Source organism: Salmo salar, chromosome ssa25, assembly GCF_905237065.1.
Source record: "Salmo salar chromosome ssa25, Ssal_v3.1, whole genome shotgun sequence".
NCBI lineage: Eukaryota > Metazoa > Chordata > Actinopteri > Salmoniformes > Salmonidae > Salmo > Salmo salar.
This window is the reverse complement of record NC_059466.1, coordinates 22,318,316-22,338,467: the sequence shown is the minus strand read 5'-3', so window position 1 is coordinate 22,338,467 and position 20,152 is coordinate 22,318,316. Positions and strand designations below refer to the sequence as shown.

At 41.6% G+C, this 20,152-nt stretch overlaps 1 protein-coding gene across 2 annotated transcripts in view; it reads right to left on the bottom strand.

Annotated features, from left to right (window-relative positions):
- LOC106586396 (adenylate cyclase type 5) overlaps nt 1-20,152 on the bottom strand; it is a 140,490-nt gene that overhangs the window by 21,361 nt on the left and 98,977 nt on the right. For both annotated transcript variants that reach the window (XM_014173622.2, XM_014173623.2), the window contains exons 4-8: nt 14,023-14,134; nt 10,898-11,025; nt 5,919-6,077; nt 3,841-3,982; nt 302-436 (exon numbers count right to left, since the gene is read on the bottom strand). In XM_014173622.2, coding sequence (XP_014029097.2) covers nt 302-436; nt 3,841-3,982; nt 5,919-6,077; nt 10,898-11,025; nt 14,023-14,134 — 676 coding nt within the window. The remainder of the gene's footprint in view (nt 1-301; nt 437-3,840; nt 3,983-5,918; nt 6,078-10,897; nt 11,026-14,022; nt 14,135-20,152) is intronic.

The following is a 20,152-nucleotide window of genomic DNA, read 5'->3' as shown; positions in this document are numbered from 1 at the left end:
CTCTCTCTCTCTCTCTCTCTCTCTGTGGGGTTTCTTGGGCACCGGGTCAGGGGCAGTGAAACAGGGGTGGGGGCACTGTGACCCTGGAGCTAAATGCTAGACTAAAGACAGAGAGAGCCTAGGGAGACAATGAAAGATATACCGTATGCAATGACATAACCGCCTCACGTCCTTGGCTTTCTATAGTCCCTGGTTAATACACAAACACACAACAACCACAACCTGGCCTTGCTGTGAAGGCCAGATCAGAGAAGAGTAAAGATAAAGTCTGAATGGCGGTGAGGACAGAATGGTATCTCACCATCCTCTTCATCTCCTTGGAGATCTGGTTTCCTCCGTGGTTGTAGAAAGGTCGGTCGGTCCAGTGGCCCGTGTTGTGGGAGACAGAGTTGGCGCGCTGACGGTTCATTTTGGCTATCATCGCCTTCTCTTCTTTCTGCAAGGTAAGGGAGACAGATATACTAGGGGTGGTAATGGTAAAAGTCACTCTGGGGACCAGGAAACCACCAATGTAAAATCCTTGAATTAAAGATCATGCTAAAATTATTTCACTCCCGGGTTGCCCCCCATTTCCACCCCTGACAGCTATACTTGTAGGGGAATACTGGGGGAATTCCATGCAACAATCACTTACTCTACTGTAGATCAGTTTTCAACGGTTCCTACTACAATTAAATATGCTTCTAGGTAGTGAGAGCTGACCTGGGATGAGTGTAGTGGTTCAAACTGAACGGAAAAGGTAGTGAACTCTAAGGCTCTGCCTCAAATGGCACTGTAGTGCACTCTCTATAGGGAATAGGGTGTCATTTGGGATGCACGATTAAAAGGTATCAATTCTTGTAAACAGTTTATTAGGGCAGGTCTGTAATGTAACTATTGTAACAGGGATCGTGAGAACCAACCCATTCCCAATGTGAAAGTACCCATGATATGATATGTTAGCTGGATTAGAGTCAAGGCTTCTGATATCGCCACAGGACTGATATGATATGATATGTTAGCTGGATTAGAGTCAAGGCTTCTGATATCGCCACAGGACTGATATGATATGATATGTTAGCAGGATTAGAGTCAAGGCTTCTGATATCGCCACAGGACTGATATGATATGTTAGCTGGATTAGAGTCAAGGCTTCTGATATCACCACAGGACTGATATGATATGATATGTTAGCTGGATTAGAGTCAAGGCTTCTGATATCACCACAGGACTGATATGATATGATATGTTAGCAGGATTAGAGTCAAGGCTTCTGATATCACCACAGGACTGATATGATATGTTAGCAGGATTAGAGTCAAGGCTTCTGATATCACCACAGGACTGATATGATATGATATGTTAGCAGGATTAGAGTCAAGGCTTCTGATATCGCCACAGGACTGATATGATATGATATGTTAGCTGGATTAGAGTCAAGGCTTCTGATATCACCACAGGACTGATATGATATGTTAGCAGGATTAGAGTCAAGGCTTCTGATATCACCACAGGACTGATATGATATGATATGTTAGCAGGATTAGAGTCAAGGCTTCTGATATCGCCACAGGACTGATAAGATATGATATGTTAGCTGAATTAGAGTCAAGGCTTCTGATATCACCACAGGACTGATATGATATGATATGTTAGCAGGATTAGAGTCAAGGCTTCTGATATCGCCACAGGACTGATAAGATATGATATGTTAGCTGGATTAGAGTCAAGGCTTCTGATATCACCACAGGACTGATATGATATGTTAGCAGGATTAGAGTCAAGGCTTCTGATATCACCACAGGACTGATATGATATGATATGTTAGCAGGATTAGAGTCAAGGCTTCTGATATCGCCACAGGACTGATAAGATATGATATGTTAGCTGGATTAGAGTCAAGGCTTCTGATATCGCCACAGGACTGATATGATATGATATGTTAGCTGGATTAGAGTCAAGACTTCTGATATCGCCACAGGACTGATATGATATGATATGTTAGCAGGATTAGAGTCAAGGCTTCTGATATCGCCACAGGACTGATATGATATGTTAGCAGGATTAGAGTCAAGGCTTCTGATATCGCCACAGGACTGATATGATATGTTAGCTGGATTAGAGTCAAGGCTTCTGATATCACCACAGGACTGATATGATATGTTAGCAGGATTAGAGTCAAGGCTTCTGATATCACCACAGGACTGATATGATATGATATGTTAGCAGGATTAGAGTCAAGGCTTCTGATATCGCCACAGGACTGATAAGATATGATATGTTAGCTGGATTAGAGTCAAGGCTTCTGATATCACCACAGGACTGATATGATATGATATGTTAGCAGGATTAGAGTCAAGGCTTCTGATATCGCCACAGGACTGATAAGATATGATATGTTAGCTGGATTAGAGTCAAGGCTTCTGATATCACCACAGGACTGATATGATATGTTAGCAGGATTAGAGTCAAGGCTTCTGATATCACCACAGGACTGATATGATATGATATGTTAGCAGGATTAGAGTCAAGGCTTCTGATATCGCCACAGGACTGATAAGATATGATATGTTAGCTGGATTAGAGTCAAGGCTTCTGATATCGCCACAGGACTGATATGATATGATATGTTAGCTGGATTAGAGTCAAGACTTCTGATATTGCCACAGGACTGATATGATATGATATGTTAGCAGGATTAGAGTCAAGGCTTCTGATATCGCCACAGGACTGATATGATATGTTAGCAGGATTAGAGTCAAGGCTTCTGATATCGCCACAGGGCTGATATGATATGTTAGCTGGATTAGAGTCAAGGCTTCTGATATCACCACAGGACTGATATGATATGTTAGCTGGATTAGAGTCAAGGCTTCTGATATCGCCACAGGACTGATATGATATGATATGTTAGCAGGATTAGAGTCAAGGCTTCTGATATCACCACAGGACTGATATGATATGATATGTTAGCTGGATTAGAGTCAAGGCTTCTGATATCGCCACAGGACTGATATGATATGATATGTTAGCAGGATTAGAGTCAAGGCTTCTGATATCGCCACAGGACTGATATGATATGATATGTTAGCAGAATTAGAGTCAAGGCTTCTGATATCGCCACAGGACTGATATGATATGATATGTTAGCAGGATTAGAGTCAAGGCTTCTGATATCACCACAGGACTCATATGATATGTTAGCAGGATTAGAGTCAAGGCTTCTGATATAGCCACAGGACTGATATGATATGACACACACACACACTACTGATATAATATCTCCTCAGCTGATTAAAAGGACATTGTACTGTACGTAAACAAACATTATCTCATGGTGAGAGAATGGGTGACATCACTCTTTAGAGACGCATGATTTCCAAAAGTAAGCCGACCAGCTGCTTCTAAAAAAAATACGACAGCCTGAAAGCATGATAATCAGCCAGTAAATAAAAAAGTGTTTATGAAAATGTATCAGAATTTTGACTGAGCAGGGCTGAGTTTGTTTTCCTATTACAGTCAACCCAGAGTTTTTCCTAGTCAAGTATCTACATTGGAAATCTTACTCATGTCTGTGTAATTTACATTGGAAATCTTACTCATGTCTGTGTAATTTACACTGGAAATCTTACACATGTCTGTGTAAAGCCGTATTTGCACGGGACTAATATTACTAGTATTATTTTATTCATTATCTCCAGCACCATACCAGTGTCTACATGGGAAAATAGCGATGAAAGATGTGGTTAAAAACTGTGAGGTGTCCTTTTAAAGGGTCAGATCACGTGATCAGGTAAAACTCTGGGTCATAGTCATAATAACCTAATCTAACAGTAAAGGGATGACAAGGCTGTACTGTACCCTTTTCTGGCTGCAGCCCACGATGAGGTAGGTTTCGATGTTGTGCCTCTTCAGATAGACGTTCCTCTCTCCTCCTGATCCTGGCTCCACGTCATAGTCTCCATTCAGGTAGTTCAGAGTGGCCTTGGTGATGTGGATACGCCTGGCACAAAAACACAGCAATGACTTACTGGACACAATGGTCATTATTATTCATTCATTCATTTCAGGATTATACAGTTGAAGTCGGAACTGTACATACACTTAGCTTGGAGTCATTAAAACTCGTTTTTCAACCACTCCACAAATGTCATGTAAACAAACTATAGTTTTGGCAAGTCAGTTAGGACATCTACTTTGTGCATGACACAAGTCATTTTTCCAACAATTGTTTACAGACAGATTACTTCACTTATAATTCACTGTATCACAATTCCAGTGGGTCAGAAGTTTACATATGCTAAGTTGACTGTGCCTTTGAACAGCTTAAAAAATTCCAGAAAATGATGTCAAGCTTCTGATAGGCTAATTGACATCATTTGAGTCAATTGGAGGTGTACCTGTGGATGTATTTCAAGGCCAACCTTCAAACTCAGTGCCTCTTTTGCTTGACATCATGGGAAAATCAAAAGAAATCAGCCAAGACCTCAGAACTTCTTTTGTAGGGCTCCACAAGTCTGGTTCATCCATGGGAGCAATTTCCAAACACTTGAAGGTACCATGTTCATCTATACAAACAATAGTGCGCAAGTAGGAAGGAAGGAGATACGTTCTGTCTTCTAGAGATTAACTTACTTTGGTGCGAAAAGTGCAAATCAATCCCAGAACATCAGCAAAGGACCTTGTGAAGATGCTGGAGGAAACAGGTACAAAAGTATCTATATCCACAGTAAAATGAGACCTATATCGACTTAACCTAAAAGGCCGCTCAGCAAGGAAGAAGCCACTGCTCCAAAACCAACCTCAATCCTATAGAAAATTTGTGGGCAGAACTGAAAAAGCGTGGGCGAGGAAGGAGGCCTACAAACCTGACTCAGTTACACCAGCTCTGTCAGGAGGAATGGGCCAAAATTCACCCAATTTATTGTGGGAAGCTTGTGGAAGGCTAACCGAAATGTTTGACCCAAGTTAATTAATTTAAAGGCAATGCTACCAAATACTAATTGAGTGTATGTAAACTTCTGACCCACTGGGAATGTGATGAAAGAAATAAAAGCTGAAATAAATCATTCTCTCTACTATTGTTCTGACATTTCACATTTTTAAAATAAAGTGGTGATCGTAACTGACCTAAAACAGGGAATTGTTACTCGGATTAAATGTCAGGAATTGTGAAAAACTGAGTTTAAATGTATTTGGCTAAGGTGTATGTAAACTCCGACTTCAACTGTACCATCAAAAAGGATTGTGCAAAATTAAAAATAATGTAGTGTAAATATTTGTTTGCCAGTGATATAGTGATTTTCTACCATGGCGTTGAATACTCATTTCTAATTGACATGAAGGGCATTCTAGAGCATGCATTACTTCCCTATAAGGCACAGTATATTTGCACGGTAGAATTCAATGGCTATAGTTCATTTTTACATGTTTTGTTTAAGCTGCTTTTGTAAGCAAAAGCTGAATTGAAAACAGTATCGGTATTGTTGAATTAGATTTTCAGAATTTGGTTAGCTAAACTAGCAAGTCTGTTTGTTTGGTTACCACGGCAACTACTGTAGCTATCTAGTAAACTTGCTAACTACTTCAGTGAATGTTGAACACATTTCTACTGACAAATGTGTTAAATTATAGCCATGGTTAAAAAAGGGATAATCAACTCGGGGCTCTACGCACTCTCTGGGACTGCTAGCATGTCGTGGAACACACCTTCCACGCCGTTCATTATTTTCCATAGAACGCATAGCCCCTCGTTGATTATCCCTTACATACCCATATACATAGTAGCATACCACTTAGAATGTATGCCCAATACAAAAGTTCATTCTAAGTGCTATTCTAGGTAGTATTATAGTGTATTTTGATACAGAGCATAGGAGAGATGTAGTGTCATTGGGTGAGTGACTCTGTACTGGTTTGTCATGATTGGCCAAACGTACCCTGCCGCGCCCCCAGCCTCCATGTGATTAGCTAACGTGACATCGTTGGACCACACGTCAAACTGCCACTTCCTGAGTCCCAGTACCCCACAGTGGACCCTGCCGCTATGGATGCCCACACGCATGTTCACATTGACCCCTGTGACCTCTCTCACGAGCCTAGAACACACACACACAGACACAGATAGAAACAGTTAGAGACCACTGAGCACTGATTTGGAGGGAGAAAAGAGGAAATCTGTTCCAAAGTATTCTATCCAGATGGAGTGGTCGGCGGTACTCGTGCATGTGAAAGCAGCTCAACCGAGGCTGAGAAAATAGGATTCTGTGCCGTTGTTGTTCACCAATCACATGAGAAAACATAGCCTGCGTTGTAATACATCAGCATGTATGTCCAGCTAACTTTTCCACTTTAGCTAGCTAGCTGGCTAACACTATCAGTTTACAGAGTCACTTTTAACAATAAAAGTAACTTCTTTCGAATTGATTTTTTAATTCATAATTTCTGTTGCATGTGAATACATTTTTACGTCGATAATGTTTGTTTATTTTGTTCCTATGGTCACCGGCAGCTGTCGCCTTCCTAGGCATTAGCTGCTTTAACTAGAGGGACAAGATGTGTACTCGGCAGTGAAATCGGCGATATTTCCGTATGTGAATCGCTTTAGGGCAACAAACACTACAGGTCAAAAGTTTTAGAACACCTACTCATTCAAGGGTTTTTCTTTATTTTTACTATTTTATAAATTGTAGAATAATAGTGAAGACATTGAAACTATGAAATAGCACATATGGAATCATGTAGTTAACAAAAAAGTGTTAAACAAATCAAAATATATTTTATATTTGACATTCTTCCAATAGCCACCCTTTGCCTTGATGACAGCTTTGCACACACACTTGACATTCTCTCAACCAGCTTCACCTGGAATGCTTTTCCAACAGTCTTAAAGGAATTCCCACATATGCTGAGCACTTGTTGGCTGCTTTTCCTTTTCCGACTCATCCCAAACCATCTCAATTTGGTTGTGTTTGGGTGATTGTGGAGGCCAAGTCATCTGATGCAACACTCCGTCACTCTACTTCTTGGTAAAATAGCCCCTACACCGCCTGGAGGTGTGTTGGGTCATTGTCCTGTTGAAAAACAAATGATAGTCCCACTAAGCACAAACCAGATGGGATGGGGCATCGGTGCAGAATCCTGTGGTAGCTATGCTGGTTAAGTGTGCCTTGAATTCTAAATAAATCACAGCCAGTGTCACAAGCAAAGCACCCCACACCATAACACCTCCTCCTCCATGCTTTACGGTGGGAAATACACATGCGGAGATCATCTGTTCACCCACACCGCATCTCACAAAGACACGGCAGTTGGAACCAAAAATCTCAAATTTGGACTCCAGAGCAAAGGACAAATTTCCACCGGTCTAATGTCCATTGTTCATGTTTCTTGGCCCAAGCAAGTATCTTCTTCTTATTGGTGTCCTTTAGTAGTGGTTTCTTTGCAGCAATTTGACCATGAAGACCTGATTCACACAGTCTCCTCTGAACAGTTGATGTTGAGATGTGTCTGTTACTTGAACTCTGTGAAGCATTTATTTAGGCTGCAATTTCTGAGGCTGGTAACTCTAATGAACTTATCCTCTGGAGTGAGGTAACACTGGGTCTTCCTTTCCTGTGGCGGTCCTCATGAGAGCCAGTTTCATCATAGCGCTTGATGGTTTTTGCGATTGCACTTGAAGAAACTTTCAAAGTTCTTGAAATGTTCCGTATTGACTGAAAGTAATGATGGAGTGCCGTTTCTCTTATTTGAGCTGTTCTTGCCATAATATGGACGTGTCCTTTTACCAAATAGGGCTATCTTCTGTATACCCCACTACATTGTCACAACACAACTGATTGGCTCAAATGCATTAAGAAGGAAAGAAATTCCACCAATTAACTTTTAAGAAGGCACACCTGTTAATTGAAATGCATTCAATGTGGCTATGCCATGAAGCTGCTTTAGAGAATGCCAAGAGTGTGCAAAGATATCATCAAGGCAAAGGGTGGCTATTTGAAGAAACTCAAATATAAAATATATTTTGATTTGTTTAACACTTTTTGGTTACTACATGATTCCATATGCGTTATTTCATAGTTTTGATGTCTTCAGTATTATTCTACAATGTAGAAAATGGTACAAAATAAAGAAAAACCCTTGAATGAGTAGGTGTTCACATTCAAGGGTTGTGTATAGTGTATATCAATTGTTTTTGTCAAAATTGCTCAAGCTCAGTATATTTGGTTACAATGCTGTAATCACCTCATTATAATGTCACAGCAGTCTCCTAATACGGTGCCTCGCTGACTCCGTGTGAATGTAGAGGGCAGGGACACTGAACCAGAACATTTTCTGACCTTCGCCTTTTAAACTCTTTATCAGTGGCAATATTCTAGATTTTATAACATTGTTCCATGTTATTGCGTCATGGAAGTTGGGGGACTGCTTAGAAAAAGGAGAAAGCTAAATGAAGCAAAAATGCAATAACCACAGCCGCTCTGGTCGAAGGGACGAAAACACAGTCAATTGCACGCACGTGCGTACATACACACACACACACTGACGCACACACATACAAACACACTACTGCTGACAGGAGTGCTGAGGGGCAGACAGTCAGGTCTGTGAGCGGAGACAGACATCTGTCTCATCATTCAGAAACAGCCAATCAATAAATCAGCCAGCCCTTATCTCTCTCAGCAAACACCAATCAGACGCCACAAAAAAATACAACTGAACAGTAACACAATCAGCATTAGACTGTTTCAAGCACACCAAGCACACCAAGCACCTGTCCTGGACTCATTGACTCAACTTCTGCAGACACAAATTAGGCTAAGTGCCTCTTCATGCGTATAGAGTGAACCTGATTTGAACCTTTCTGGTTTCTCTGGGCCTGGAAGTGTAGGAGTACTACGGCACTAATGCACACCTGCCTCCTACCACCTGTCTGAAACAAGGCTTGTCCATCCTGTGGCTCTCCGGGAACAGGATTGAAGAACAATTGAAGAGTTTATATCCAAAATGCTATATTGACCTATTTTTCACATTTGAAATTATTGCTTACGGGTACCTTCACGTGTGTGTAAAATATGACTGTTCTCAGATGTTTTATTCATAGATTTTAGATGTGTATGAATACGTGTTTTTTGCAAAACGCTATATATGGAATGTTTGTATCCTGCATATTTGACTGTGATATGTGGTTGTCTCATTTAGCTATTTTAAGATGAATTCACTTACTGTAAGTCGCTATCGATAACTGCATCCTCTAAATGACAGAAATGTTAAATGTGAACGTTTTATATACAGATCTCATATACTACTGTATTGAATTATATGATCATTCAATACAGTAATATGAGATCTGTATATAAAACATTCACATTTGACATTTCTGTCATTTAGAGGATGTAGTTATATATAAGTATTCAGACCCCCTGACTTTTTCCACATTTTGTTACATTACATCCTTATTCTAAAATTGATTAAATAAAAAAATGCATCCTGTTTTACATTGATCATCCTTGAGATGTTTCTACAATTTGATTGCAGTCCACCTGTGGTAAATTCAATTAATTGGACATGATTTGGAAAGGCACACACCTGTCTATTTAAGGTCCCACAGTTGACAGTGCATGTCAGAGCAAAAACCAAACCATGAGGTCGAAGGAATTGTCCGTAGAACTCTGAGACAGGATTGTGTTGCTGCAATGCTATTTTCAGGTCTCTCCAGAGATGTTCGATTGGGTTCAAGTCCGGGCTCTGGCTGGGCCATTCATCAACATTCAGAGACTTGCCCGAAGCCACTCCTGCACTGTCTTGGCTGTGTGCTTAAGTAGTTGTCCAGTTGGAAGGTGAACCTTCGCCCCAGTCTGAGGCCCTGAGCACTCTGAAGCAAGTTTTCATCAAGGATCTCTCTGTACTTTGCTCCGTTCATCTTTTCCTCGATCCTGACTAGACTCCCAGTCCCTGCCGCTGAAAAACATCCCTATAGCATGATTCTGCCACTACCATGCTTCACCGTATTGATGGTGCAAGGTTTCCTCCAGACATGACGGTTGGCAATCTTGGTTTCATCAGACCAGAGAATCTTGTTTCTCATGGTCTGAGAGTCTTTACAGGCCTTTTGGCAAACTCCAAGCAGGCTGTCATGTGCCTTTTACTCAGGAGTGGCTGCAGTCTGCTCACTCTACCACAAAGGCCTAATTGGTGGACTGCTGCAGAGATGGTTGTCCTTCTGGAAGGTTCTCCCATCTCCACAGAGGAACTCTAGAGCTCTGTCAGGGTGACTATCGGATTATTGGTTACCTCCCTGACCAAGGCCCTTCTCCCCCGATTGCTCAGTTTGACCGGTGGCCAGCTTTAGGAAGAGTCTTGGTGGTTCCAAACTTCTTCCATTTAAGAATGATGGAGGCCACTGTGTTCTTGGGGACCTTCAATGCTGCAAAAAATGTTTGGTACCTTTACCCTGATCTGTGCCTCGACACAATCCTGTCTCGGAGATCTACGGACAATTCCTTTGACCTCATCGCTTGGTTTTCGCTCTGACGTGCACTGTCAACTGTGGGACCTTATACAGACAGGTGTGTGTCTTTCCAAATCATGTCCAATCAATTGACTTTACCACAGGTGGACTCCAATCAAGTTGTAGAAACATCTCTAGGATGATCAATGGAAACAGGACGCAACTGAGCTCAATATCGAGTCTCATAGCAAAGGGTCTGAATACTTAGGTAAATAAGGTATTTCTGTTTTTCATTTGAATACATTTGTAAAAATGTCATTATGGGGTATTGTGTGTAGATTGCTGAGGATTTGTATTTATTTAATCCATTTTAGAATAAGGCTGTAACGTAACAAAATGTGGAAAAAGTCAAGGGGTCTGAGTACTTTCCGAAGGCGCTATATATGTATTTGGCCGTGCCATACTCACGAGATGGCCTCGATCATGTCCACACCCATCTCCACACAGCAGGATGCGTGGTCGGCCCGGGCCTCTGGCAGCCCAGACACACAGTAGTAGCAGTCGCCAAGAATCTTAATACGCAGGCAGTGGTTCTCCTGTTGACACATACACATACGTGCATGCACACAAACACACACACACAGACACACACACACACATAATGTGTTAGTGTGTTAGTAGCATTTCCTTTGAGGAGGGTTTTACATACGATGATCACAAAAAGTGTTTGTTTTTTGCCTGCTTGTTGAAATGCACTTGGTATTGTAAGTCTCTCTGGATAAAAGCCTCTGCTTCATGACTAAAAACTCTGTGGAAAATAATTACTTTCCAAATTAAAACCTGACCACTATATCTAGGCAACCGAATGCTGGCTTCACATTTTGCCAACACTTGGGATAAAACTACAGTGCCTTCAGAAAGTTTTCACACCCTTTGACTTTTTACACATTTTGTTACAGCCTGAATTTCAAATGGATTAAACTGAGATTTTTGTATTTTTATTTATCTTTATTTAACTAGGCAAGTCAGTTAAGAACAAATTCATATTTTCAATTCCGGCCTAGGAACACTGGCCTACACACGATACCCCATAATGTCAAAGTGGAATTATGTTTTTCAAAATTGTACAAATGAATTACAAATTAAAGCTGAAATGCCTTGAGTCAATAAGTATTCAACTCCTTTGTTATGGCAAGACTAAATAAGTTCAGGAGTAAAAATGTGTTTAACAGGTCACATAATAAGTTGCATGGACTCTGTATGCAATAATAGTGTTTAACATGATTCTTGAATGACTACTTCATCTCTGTACCCCACACATACAATTATCTGTAAGGTATCGCCATCAAGCAGTGAATTTCGAACATAGATTCAACCACAAACTAGGGAGGTTTTCCAATGCCTCACAAAGAAGGGCACCTATTGGTAGATGGGTAAAAAAAAGCAGACATTGAATATCCCTTTGACAATGGTGAAGTTATTAATGACACTTTAGATGGTTTATCAATACACCCAGTCACTACAAAGATACAGGCGTCCTTCCTAACTCAGTTGCCGGAGAGGAAGGAAACCGCTCAGGGATTTCATGAGGCCAATGGTGACTTCAAAACAGTTAGAGTTTAATGGCTGTGATAGGAGAAAACTGAGAATGGATCAACTACATTGTAGTTGTAAATGTGCATTCAGCAAAGTATTGACTCAGGGGTGTGGATCCTTATGTAAATCAGATATTTCTGTATTTCATTTTCAATAAATGTGCAAAAATGCCTTTAAACATGTTCTCACTTTGTCATTATGGGATCTTGTGTGTAGATGGGTGAGAGAAAAAAAATTATAATAATTCAGGCTGTAACACAACAAAATGTGGAATAAGTCAAGGGGTATGAATACTTTCTGACGGCACTAGATCTGTGGTGTATGGGGTATGTTTTACATACAGTGTATAATTACCCCTATATAATGTACTGTCGCTTACAAATACCAAATCTAAATACCAAGTTTGGACTTTCACATAGTGATGAATGACACTGGAAATGTATTGTTACCAGTGGGAACGTAGAGGTCTGGAAGAATACTAAATGAATCACTTATCTTCCCTTTCTGGGAATTCTGCACTGCAAAACGTCCTCGTGACATGTATGTTAAAGAGAATTGCTCTTTTTCTTTTACCTATTTTAATACAATTTCACTGCAGTATAAAATACTGTTAATAGCTTATTATTTCCCTCATTCTTACTGTAAACAACACAGCTTTGTTAGGTAAAAAGACTGCTGCTCTCCATCCAGAAAATAGGCTATTGTGTGTGTGTGCTTGATGGTTTGTTATTTAGAACTCAGCAGTCAAGGCTATAAAGATATTGGGTTGGTGGGGTGGCAACACAGAGTGATCACATGGAAAGCTTGAGTAATCATTCTACATGTGTCTTCTAGAACACATAGTTAAGTAGCATGCCCTGGATATGACCTTAATGGTTGCTTGGCAGAGTGAGTCTGGCCTTGTGCTGTACTGTAAATATCTAGCCTAATGGTTTGTGTGAGAGAGTGTGTGTGTGTTTGTTGGTGTATGTGTCTCCCTTGGGCAGGGCACAGGACTGCAGCAGGCTCATGTCTCATGATAGCCACCTGAATGTCTTCTGTCTCCACAGCACATGGCTCTGTTTAGACCAGGATCCATACAATCACTCCTAGTGTTGTACAAATTAAAGAGTGTGTGTGTGTGTGTGTGTGTGTGTGTGTGTGTGTGTGTGTGTGTGTGTGTGTGTGTGTGTGTGTGTGTGTGTGTGTGTTCACGACTGCCTTGGAACGTCTGACAGGATCTGAATCTATTTAAGTGCATTTAAGAAAATCCTTCTGACTGCATCATTAATACGTCTATGTGATTAATCTGACATATGAAAGTGAATGTGTGTAGGTGTACTGGAGTCAGCTAAGACGTGGCTAGTGAGATGGGCAGTTCTCAGTGTCTTCGCATGCACATACGTGTGTGTGTGTGTCTGTTCATATGTGCGTGTGTGCGTGTGTGTGCACAGCTATGTGTGTATGCAGATTGTATTATGTGTACGTGCCTGTGCATGCAAGTATGTATGTGTTCATGCCTATGGGCCTGTGTGTGCTCTGCTCTCTGTGCCAGTACCAGGTAGGTCACAGTGGTCCATGCTGGGTCTGGATGAGACTGGGTCTATGTCTGGGAGGTGTGCTGTGACTCAGGCCCCTGCAGTGGGCTAATGAGGTGAGAGTTGAGGCCTGGCTGGCAGACCAGCGGGGTACACAACCACACAGTGAATTGTGTCAGGGAATTCAAATTCGTTATCAGTAAACTCACACATCAACTATATCTGCCTGGTATTTCAATTAGCAGAAGAAAGGACTCCAAAGTGGGAGGAAGGAGTACTGTACAATCCTAGGGTTGCAGGGTTCACCTGTGTGTGTGTGTGTGTGTGTGTGTGTGTGTGTGTGTGTGTGTGTGTGTGTGTGTGTGTGTGTGTGTGTGTGTGTGTGTGTGTGTGTGTGTGTGTGTGTGTGTGTGTGTGTGTGTGTGTGTGTGTGTGCGTGCGTGCGTGCGTGCGTGCGTGCGTGGTTGCCTGTGTTCTCACCGCGGCCAGCTTGTCGAAGCGGGCGAAAAGTTCATTGAGTGTCATCACCAGCTCCTGGGCAGTACACTGGGACGCCAGACTGGTAAACCCCTCGATGTCCGCAAACAGGATGCTGCAAGACGCACGCACACACACACACACACACACACACACAGAGAAAGAGAGAGATATAGAGAGAGAGAGAGGTAGAGAGAGAGAAAGGGTTAGCTCCAGTTACTTCAATAGAAAACATTCCAGGTCACTTTCTGATTCTTCCTTAATACTCGTCTTGGATCAGTACTAAGTACCTCTTAACATACTGTATCTTGGCTGAGACATTGAACACAGCACAGTGCTCAGTACCTTCCAGCCAACCAGACATTGAATAAGGGAGCAGATAGAGCTGTTGAATGAAAAGCTAAATTAATTCCTATCCTTTTTTTCCACCCTGAAGTAATACAACTGGGTATAAAGTGGAGAAATTATAGGATAGTCTGAAAGTCATGATTGCTTCCTCCTCTCCAATACCCACGCTGCACCACTCTTACTGAATGGCATCGGCCGTTACCACGGGTACAGAGGTGGCTCTGACTCAAGGCTGATTGCCACTGGTCTATTCAATTCAATGGTACCATTTCTGAGAAACATGAGAAAAGTGATGCTTTTAATCAGCATTTTACCTTGGAAGGCTTTTTATTTTAAAGAAATGATGGTTTTATTGACCCTGGTCAGTGAGTTGACTGCTCTTCACTCTCCCAGACTCTACTTGGCATGATGGAAGATCCATAAACTTCTAGTGAATCTTTGTTCCCATTTCAACAATGTTCTACCTGTGATGTGCTAGATGCCTTGCTTAAGATGGCTGTAAAAAAAACTCACATTTACTTGATCCTTTCTTTTGCTCCCCTGATTGCGGAATCATTGACATATTTTTTACCTGACGGTTATCTCGCTGCAATTCACAGGGTTTGGAAGGCGGCCCATGTGCTCCCTCTCCACAAAGTTGGTGTTGACCCCTCCGACCTAAATAATTATCGCCCTGTCTCTAAACTGTCTTGCCTATCAAAACATTTTTGAATCTTTGATAAACTCCGGTTAAGTCTTTCCTAGCTACAAAATGTTCTAAGTGTTCATGAATATGGTTTCAGGCCAGGTCATTACACCTTTATAGGCTTTATTAAATAGCAGAAAACAAATAATTCAGTCAACATTCATACCGGTAATAGATTATGGTGATATCGTCTATAATACAGTATATGAATGCAGCTGCCACTGTATTGAAGCCCTTGGATGCAGTTTATCGTAGTGCACTAAGCTTTATTACAGGCGACAGGTTCAGTACACATCACTGAATTCTGTATCAGAAAGTAGGTTGGTCCTCTTTGAAGCCTCATAGATCGATGCATTGCACTCTTTTTGTTTATAAAACCCTCTTGAACAAACTTCCCCCGTACCTTACTTCATTGTTAACCTACAGACGTACGAACTACCAGACCCCATCTCAGGGATTTCTAACGCTGGAGATTCCTTCCATCTCCACTGAGTTAGGTCATCATCAAATCAAATCAAGCTTTATTTATACAGCACATTTCAGACAGGGAATGCAACACAATGTGCTTCACTCGAGAAAAAAAACAAAGAAAAACAATGAAAATAAAAACTGAAATATTTACTACACAACAAACATAAGAGGATAAAAAACAAAATAATAACAATAGAAACGGAATGACTAAAAAGCAACCGAAGGAAAAGCAAAGCTTTGGGATAGTTAAAGGGCCAGTGCCAGAGGACCTGAGGGACCTACTGGGTAAAAGCATGTCTGACGTATTGGGGTGCACAATCGTGGATTGATTTAAAAACCAATAGAAGAATCTTAATGTATTCTAAAACTCACAGGCAGTCAGTGCAGAGACCTTAACCTGTGTAATGTATGCTCTCCGTCTGGTCTTGGTCAGTACCCGTGCTGCAGCATTCTGTATGTTTTGCAGTTGACCAATGGCTTTCTTGGGTAGACCAGACAGGAGAGCATTACAGTAGTCAAGCCGGCTTGTAATACAAGCATGGATGAGTCTCTCTGTATCAGCCTGAGAGAGAAATGTATGGACCTTGGCAATGTTCCTTAGGTGGTAAAAAACTATTTTGGTGACATTCCTAACGTGTGAGTTGAAATTGAGTTCAGAATCTAAAATAACACCTAGGTTTTTTACCTGGTGTTTTATCTGTGCGGCCAGATTCTCCCTCTGTGCTTTGGCTCCAACAATAAGTACCTCCGTCTTGTCTTGATTTAGCTGGAGGAAGTTGTGTGCCATCCAAGTATTTAAATCACTAATACAGTCTAATAATCCTCTAGTGACACAGAAATGTAAACTTGCGTAACGTCTGCGTAGCAGTGAAAATCAATGCTGTGCTTTCTGATAACTCTGCCAAGGGGTAACATACATATACACAAGTATGTGGAAACCCCTTCAAATTAGCGAATTCAGCTATTTCAGCCACACCTGTTGCTGACAGCTGTATACAATTGAGCACACAGCCATGCAATCTCCATACACAAACATTGGCAGTAGAATGGCCTTACTGAAGAACTCAGTGAATTTCAACGTGCCACCGTCATAGGATGTCATCTTTCCAACAAGTCAGTTCATCAAATTTCTGCCCTGCTATCGCTGTCCTGGGCAACTGTAAGTGCTGTTATTGTGAAGTGGAAACATCTAGGAGCAACAACGGCTCAGCCGCAAAGTGGTAGGCCACACAAGCTCACAGAACGGGATGGCCAAGTGCTGAAGCGCGTAAAAATCGTCTGACCTCGGTTGCAACACTCACTACCGAGTTCCAAACTGCCTCTGGAAGCAACGTCAGCACAAGAACTCTCCGGGAGCTTCATGAAATGGGTTTCCATTGCTGAGCAACCTCACACAAGCCTAAGATCACCATGCGCAATGCCAAGAGTCGGCTGGAGTGGTGTAACGCTCACCACCATTGGACTCTGGAGTGATGAATCACGCTTCACCATCTGGCAGTCTGACGGACAAATCTGGGTTTAGCAGTTGCCAGGAGAATGCTACCTGACCGAACGCATAGTGCCCACTCTAAAGTTTGGTGGAGGGAGAATAATGGCCTGGGGCTGTTTTTCATGATTCGGGCTAGGCCCCTTTGTTGCAGTGAAAGGAGATCTTAACGCTACAGCATACAATGACATTCTAGACAATTCTGTGCTTCCAACTTTGTGGCAAAAGTTTGGGGTACGCCCTTTCCTCCCCAGCCTGTCCAGAAGGACATCATGATCAAAAGTGTTGAATGCAGCCCTTAAATCCAAGAGTACAAGGACAGAGAGCTGTTTGGCATCTACGTTGGCTCTAAGATAATTTACTACTTTAACTAAGTAGTAAATGTGCTGTTGTGGGCCTGAAAACCAGATTAGATTTTTTTTTAAATACAGTTCAAAAAAATATTTAGCTGTTTGAAAACCAATTTCTCCAGAGGTTTGCTTAAGAATGGAAGGTTGGAGCTTGACCGAAAATTGCTTCAGAAGGGGTTTCACCATAGCAGATTTTAGTGCAGTGGTGGAAAGTGAAGTGCAGTGGGGAAAGTGCAGTGCAGTGGGGAAAGTGCCTGAGTGAAAGTGCCAAGTCACAGTCACCCAAGTCATAGACTGTTCGCTCTGCTACCACACAGCAAACGGTACCGGAGCGCCAAGTCTAGGACCAAAAGGCTCCTTAACAGCTTCTACACCCAAGCCATAAGACTGCTGAACAATTAACAATTAATCAAATGGCCACCCGGACTATTTACATTGACCCTCCCCCCACTTTGTTTTTACACTGCTGCTACTCGCTGTTTATTATCTATGCATAGTCACTTTACAAATTACCTGGACTAACCTGTACCCCCGCACATTGACTCGGTACCCCCTGTATATAGCCTAGTATTTGTTATGTAATTTTCTTGTGTTACTTTTGATTTGATTCGATTTTTTTACTTTAGTTATTTAGTAAATATTTTCTTAACTCTATTCTTGAACTGCATTGTTGGTTAAGGGCTTGTAAGTAAGCATTTCACCTGTTGTATTCGGCGCATGTGACAAATAACATTTGATTTGATTAACAGTAGCTTGCACTTCTTCAGATATGCAATTAAAAAATGTTTTGAAGAAGGTGGTGGGGATAGCATCGAGAAGGCAGGTAGAAGGCTTAAGTTGTGATATCTCTTTCCTGATCATGTCTGTGTCAACCAAAAATAAATCCATAGTGCCTTTGTGTGGTAGGCTAGGAAACGTATCATCAAACTTCTCATCAGGTCTTGCTAGACTGATACCCAGTGTCACGACTTCCACCGAAGGTGGCTCCTCTCCCTGTTCGGGCGGTGCTCGGCGGTCGTCGTCGCCGGCCTACTAGCTGCCACCGATCCATTTTTCCTTTTCGTTTGTGTCTGTCTGTTTTGTTCACACCTTTGTCCTATTAGTTGATTTTGATGGGTTTATTTACCTCCGCTGCCTGCTAGTCTTTGTGCGGGATTGTTTGCTGTGGTTACTCTGTTAGGGGTGCGTGTCTGCACCACGGGGTTTTCTTTTCTCACGGTAGTGTTACCGTTTTGGTATGTGTTTAAGAGTAGGGGTTTCTCCTCCGTGTGTTGTATTTTCTTCCCTGTGTGTGGCGACTTCGTTTGGGCGTGTTTCCCCCCATGTTGTTGTTGGGACTCCTTAATAAACGATTGTGCCACTTGGACTTCCTTGCTCTCCTGCTCCTGATTCCTGCACCTCCCTCCTCTTAGGAGGCACGTAACACCCAGCCTAATGTTTGTTATCTTATCTCTGAAATATGCCACAAACATTTATATATGGAGGAAATTTCAGATAGGTTTGCGTGGGTAGGATTTATCAGGCCATTAATGGTCGAGAAGAGCACTCTCAAATTATTAGTTAGAGAAATTAGCCCGTCTGGCATTTCTAATTTCCTTGTTGTATATGGCAAGTTGCTCTCTCAGAATATCATAATGGACCTACAACTTTGACTTTCTCCACTTCCACTCTTCCACTCTGCCTTTCTGCAATTTCTCTTTCATATATAAGTTTTCTCACTCATCCAAGGGTCTCTCCCTTTGGATGTGGCTTTTTTCAACTTTACTTGAGCTATAGCATCAATTGTTGCCCTTCATTTGCTATTAACCTGTTGGGGGTAGGGGGCAGTATTTACACGGCCGGATAAAAAACGTACCCGATTTAATCTGGTTATTACTACTGCCCAGAAACTAGAATATGCATATAATTATTGGCTTTGGATAGAACACACCCTAAAGTTTCTAAAACTGTTTGAATGGTGTCTGTGAGTATAACAGAACTCATATGGCAGGCAAAAACCTGAGAAGATTCTGTATAGGAAGTGCCCTCTCTGACCATTCCTTGAGCTTCTTGACTCTGTTTATTGAAGACTGAGGATCTTTGCTGTAACGTGACACCTCCTACGGCTCCCATAGGCTCTCAGAAGGCGGGAAAAAGCTGAATGATGTAATTCCAGCCACTGGCTGAAACACATTAGCGCTTTTGGCAAGTGCTCTATCAGAGGACAATGGGCTGAGGCGCGTGCACGAGTCGACCCCATGTTTTTATTTTTATTCGTCTTTGAACCTAAACACAGATTCCCGGTCAGAATATTATCGCTTTTTTACGAGAAAAATGGCATAAAAATTGATTTTAAACAGCGGTTGACATGCTTCGAAGTACGGTAATGGAATATTTAGATTTTTTTTTGTCACGAAATGCGTCGTGCGCGTCACCCTTCTTTACCATTCGGATAGTGTCTTGAACGCACGAACAAAACAGAGGATATTTGAACATAACTATGGATTATTTTGAACCAAACCAATATTTGTTATTGAAGTAGAAGTCCTGGGAGTGCATTCTGACGAAGACAGCAAAGGTAATAACATTTTTCTTATAGTAAATCTGATTTTGATGAGTGCTAAACTTGGTGGGTGTCTAAATAGCTAGCCCTGTGATGCCGGGCTATCTACTGAGAATATTGCAAAATTTGCTTTCACCGAAAAGCTATTTTAAAATCGGACATAGCGAGTGCATAGAGGAGTTCTGTATCTATAATTCTTAAAATAATTGTTATGTTTTTTGTGAACGTTTATCGTGAGTAATTTAGTAAAT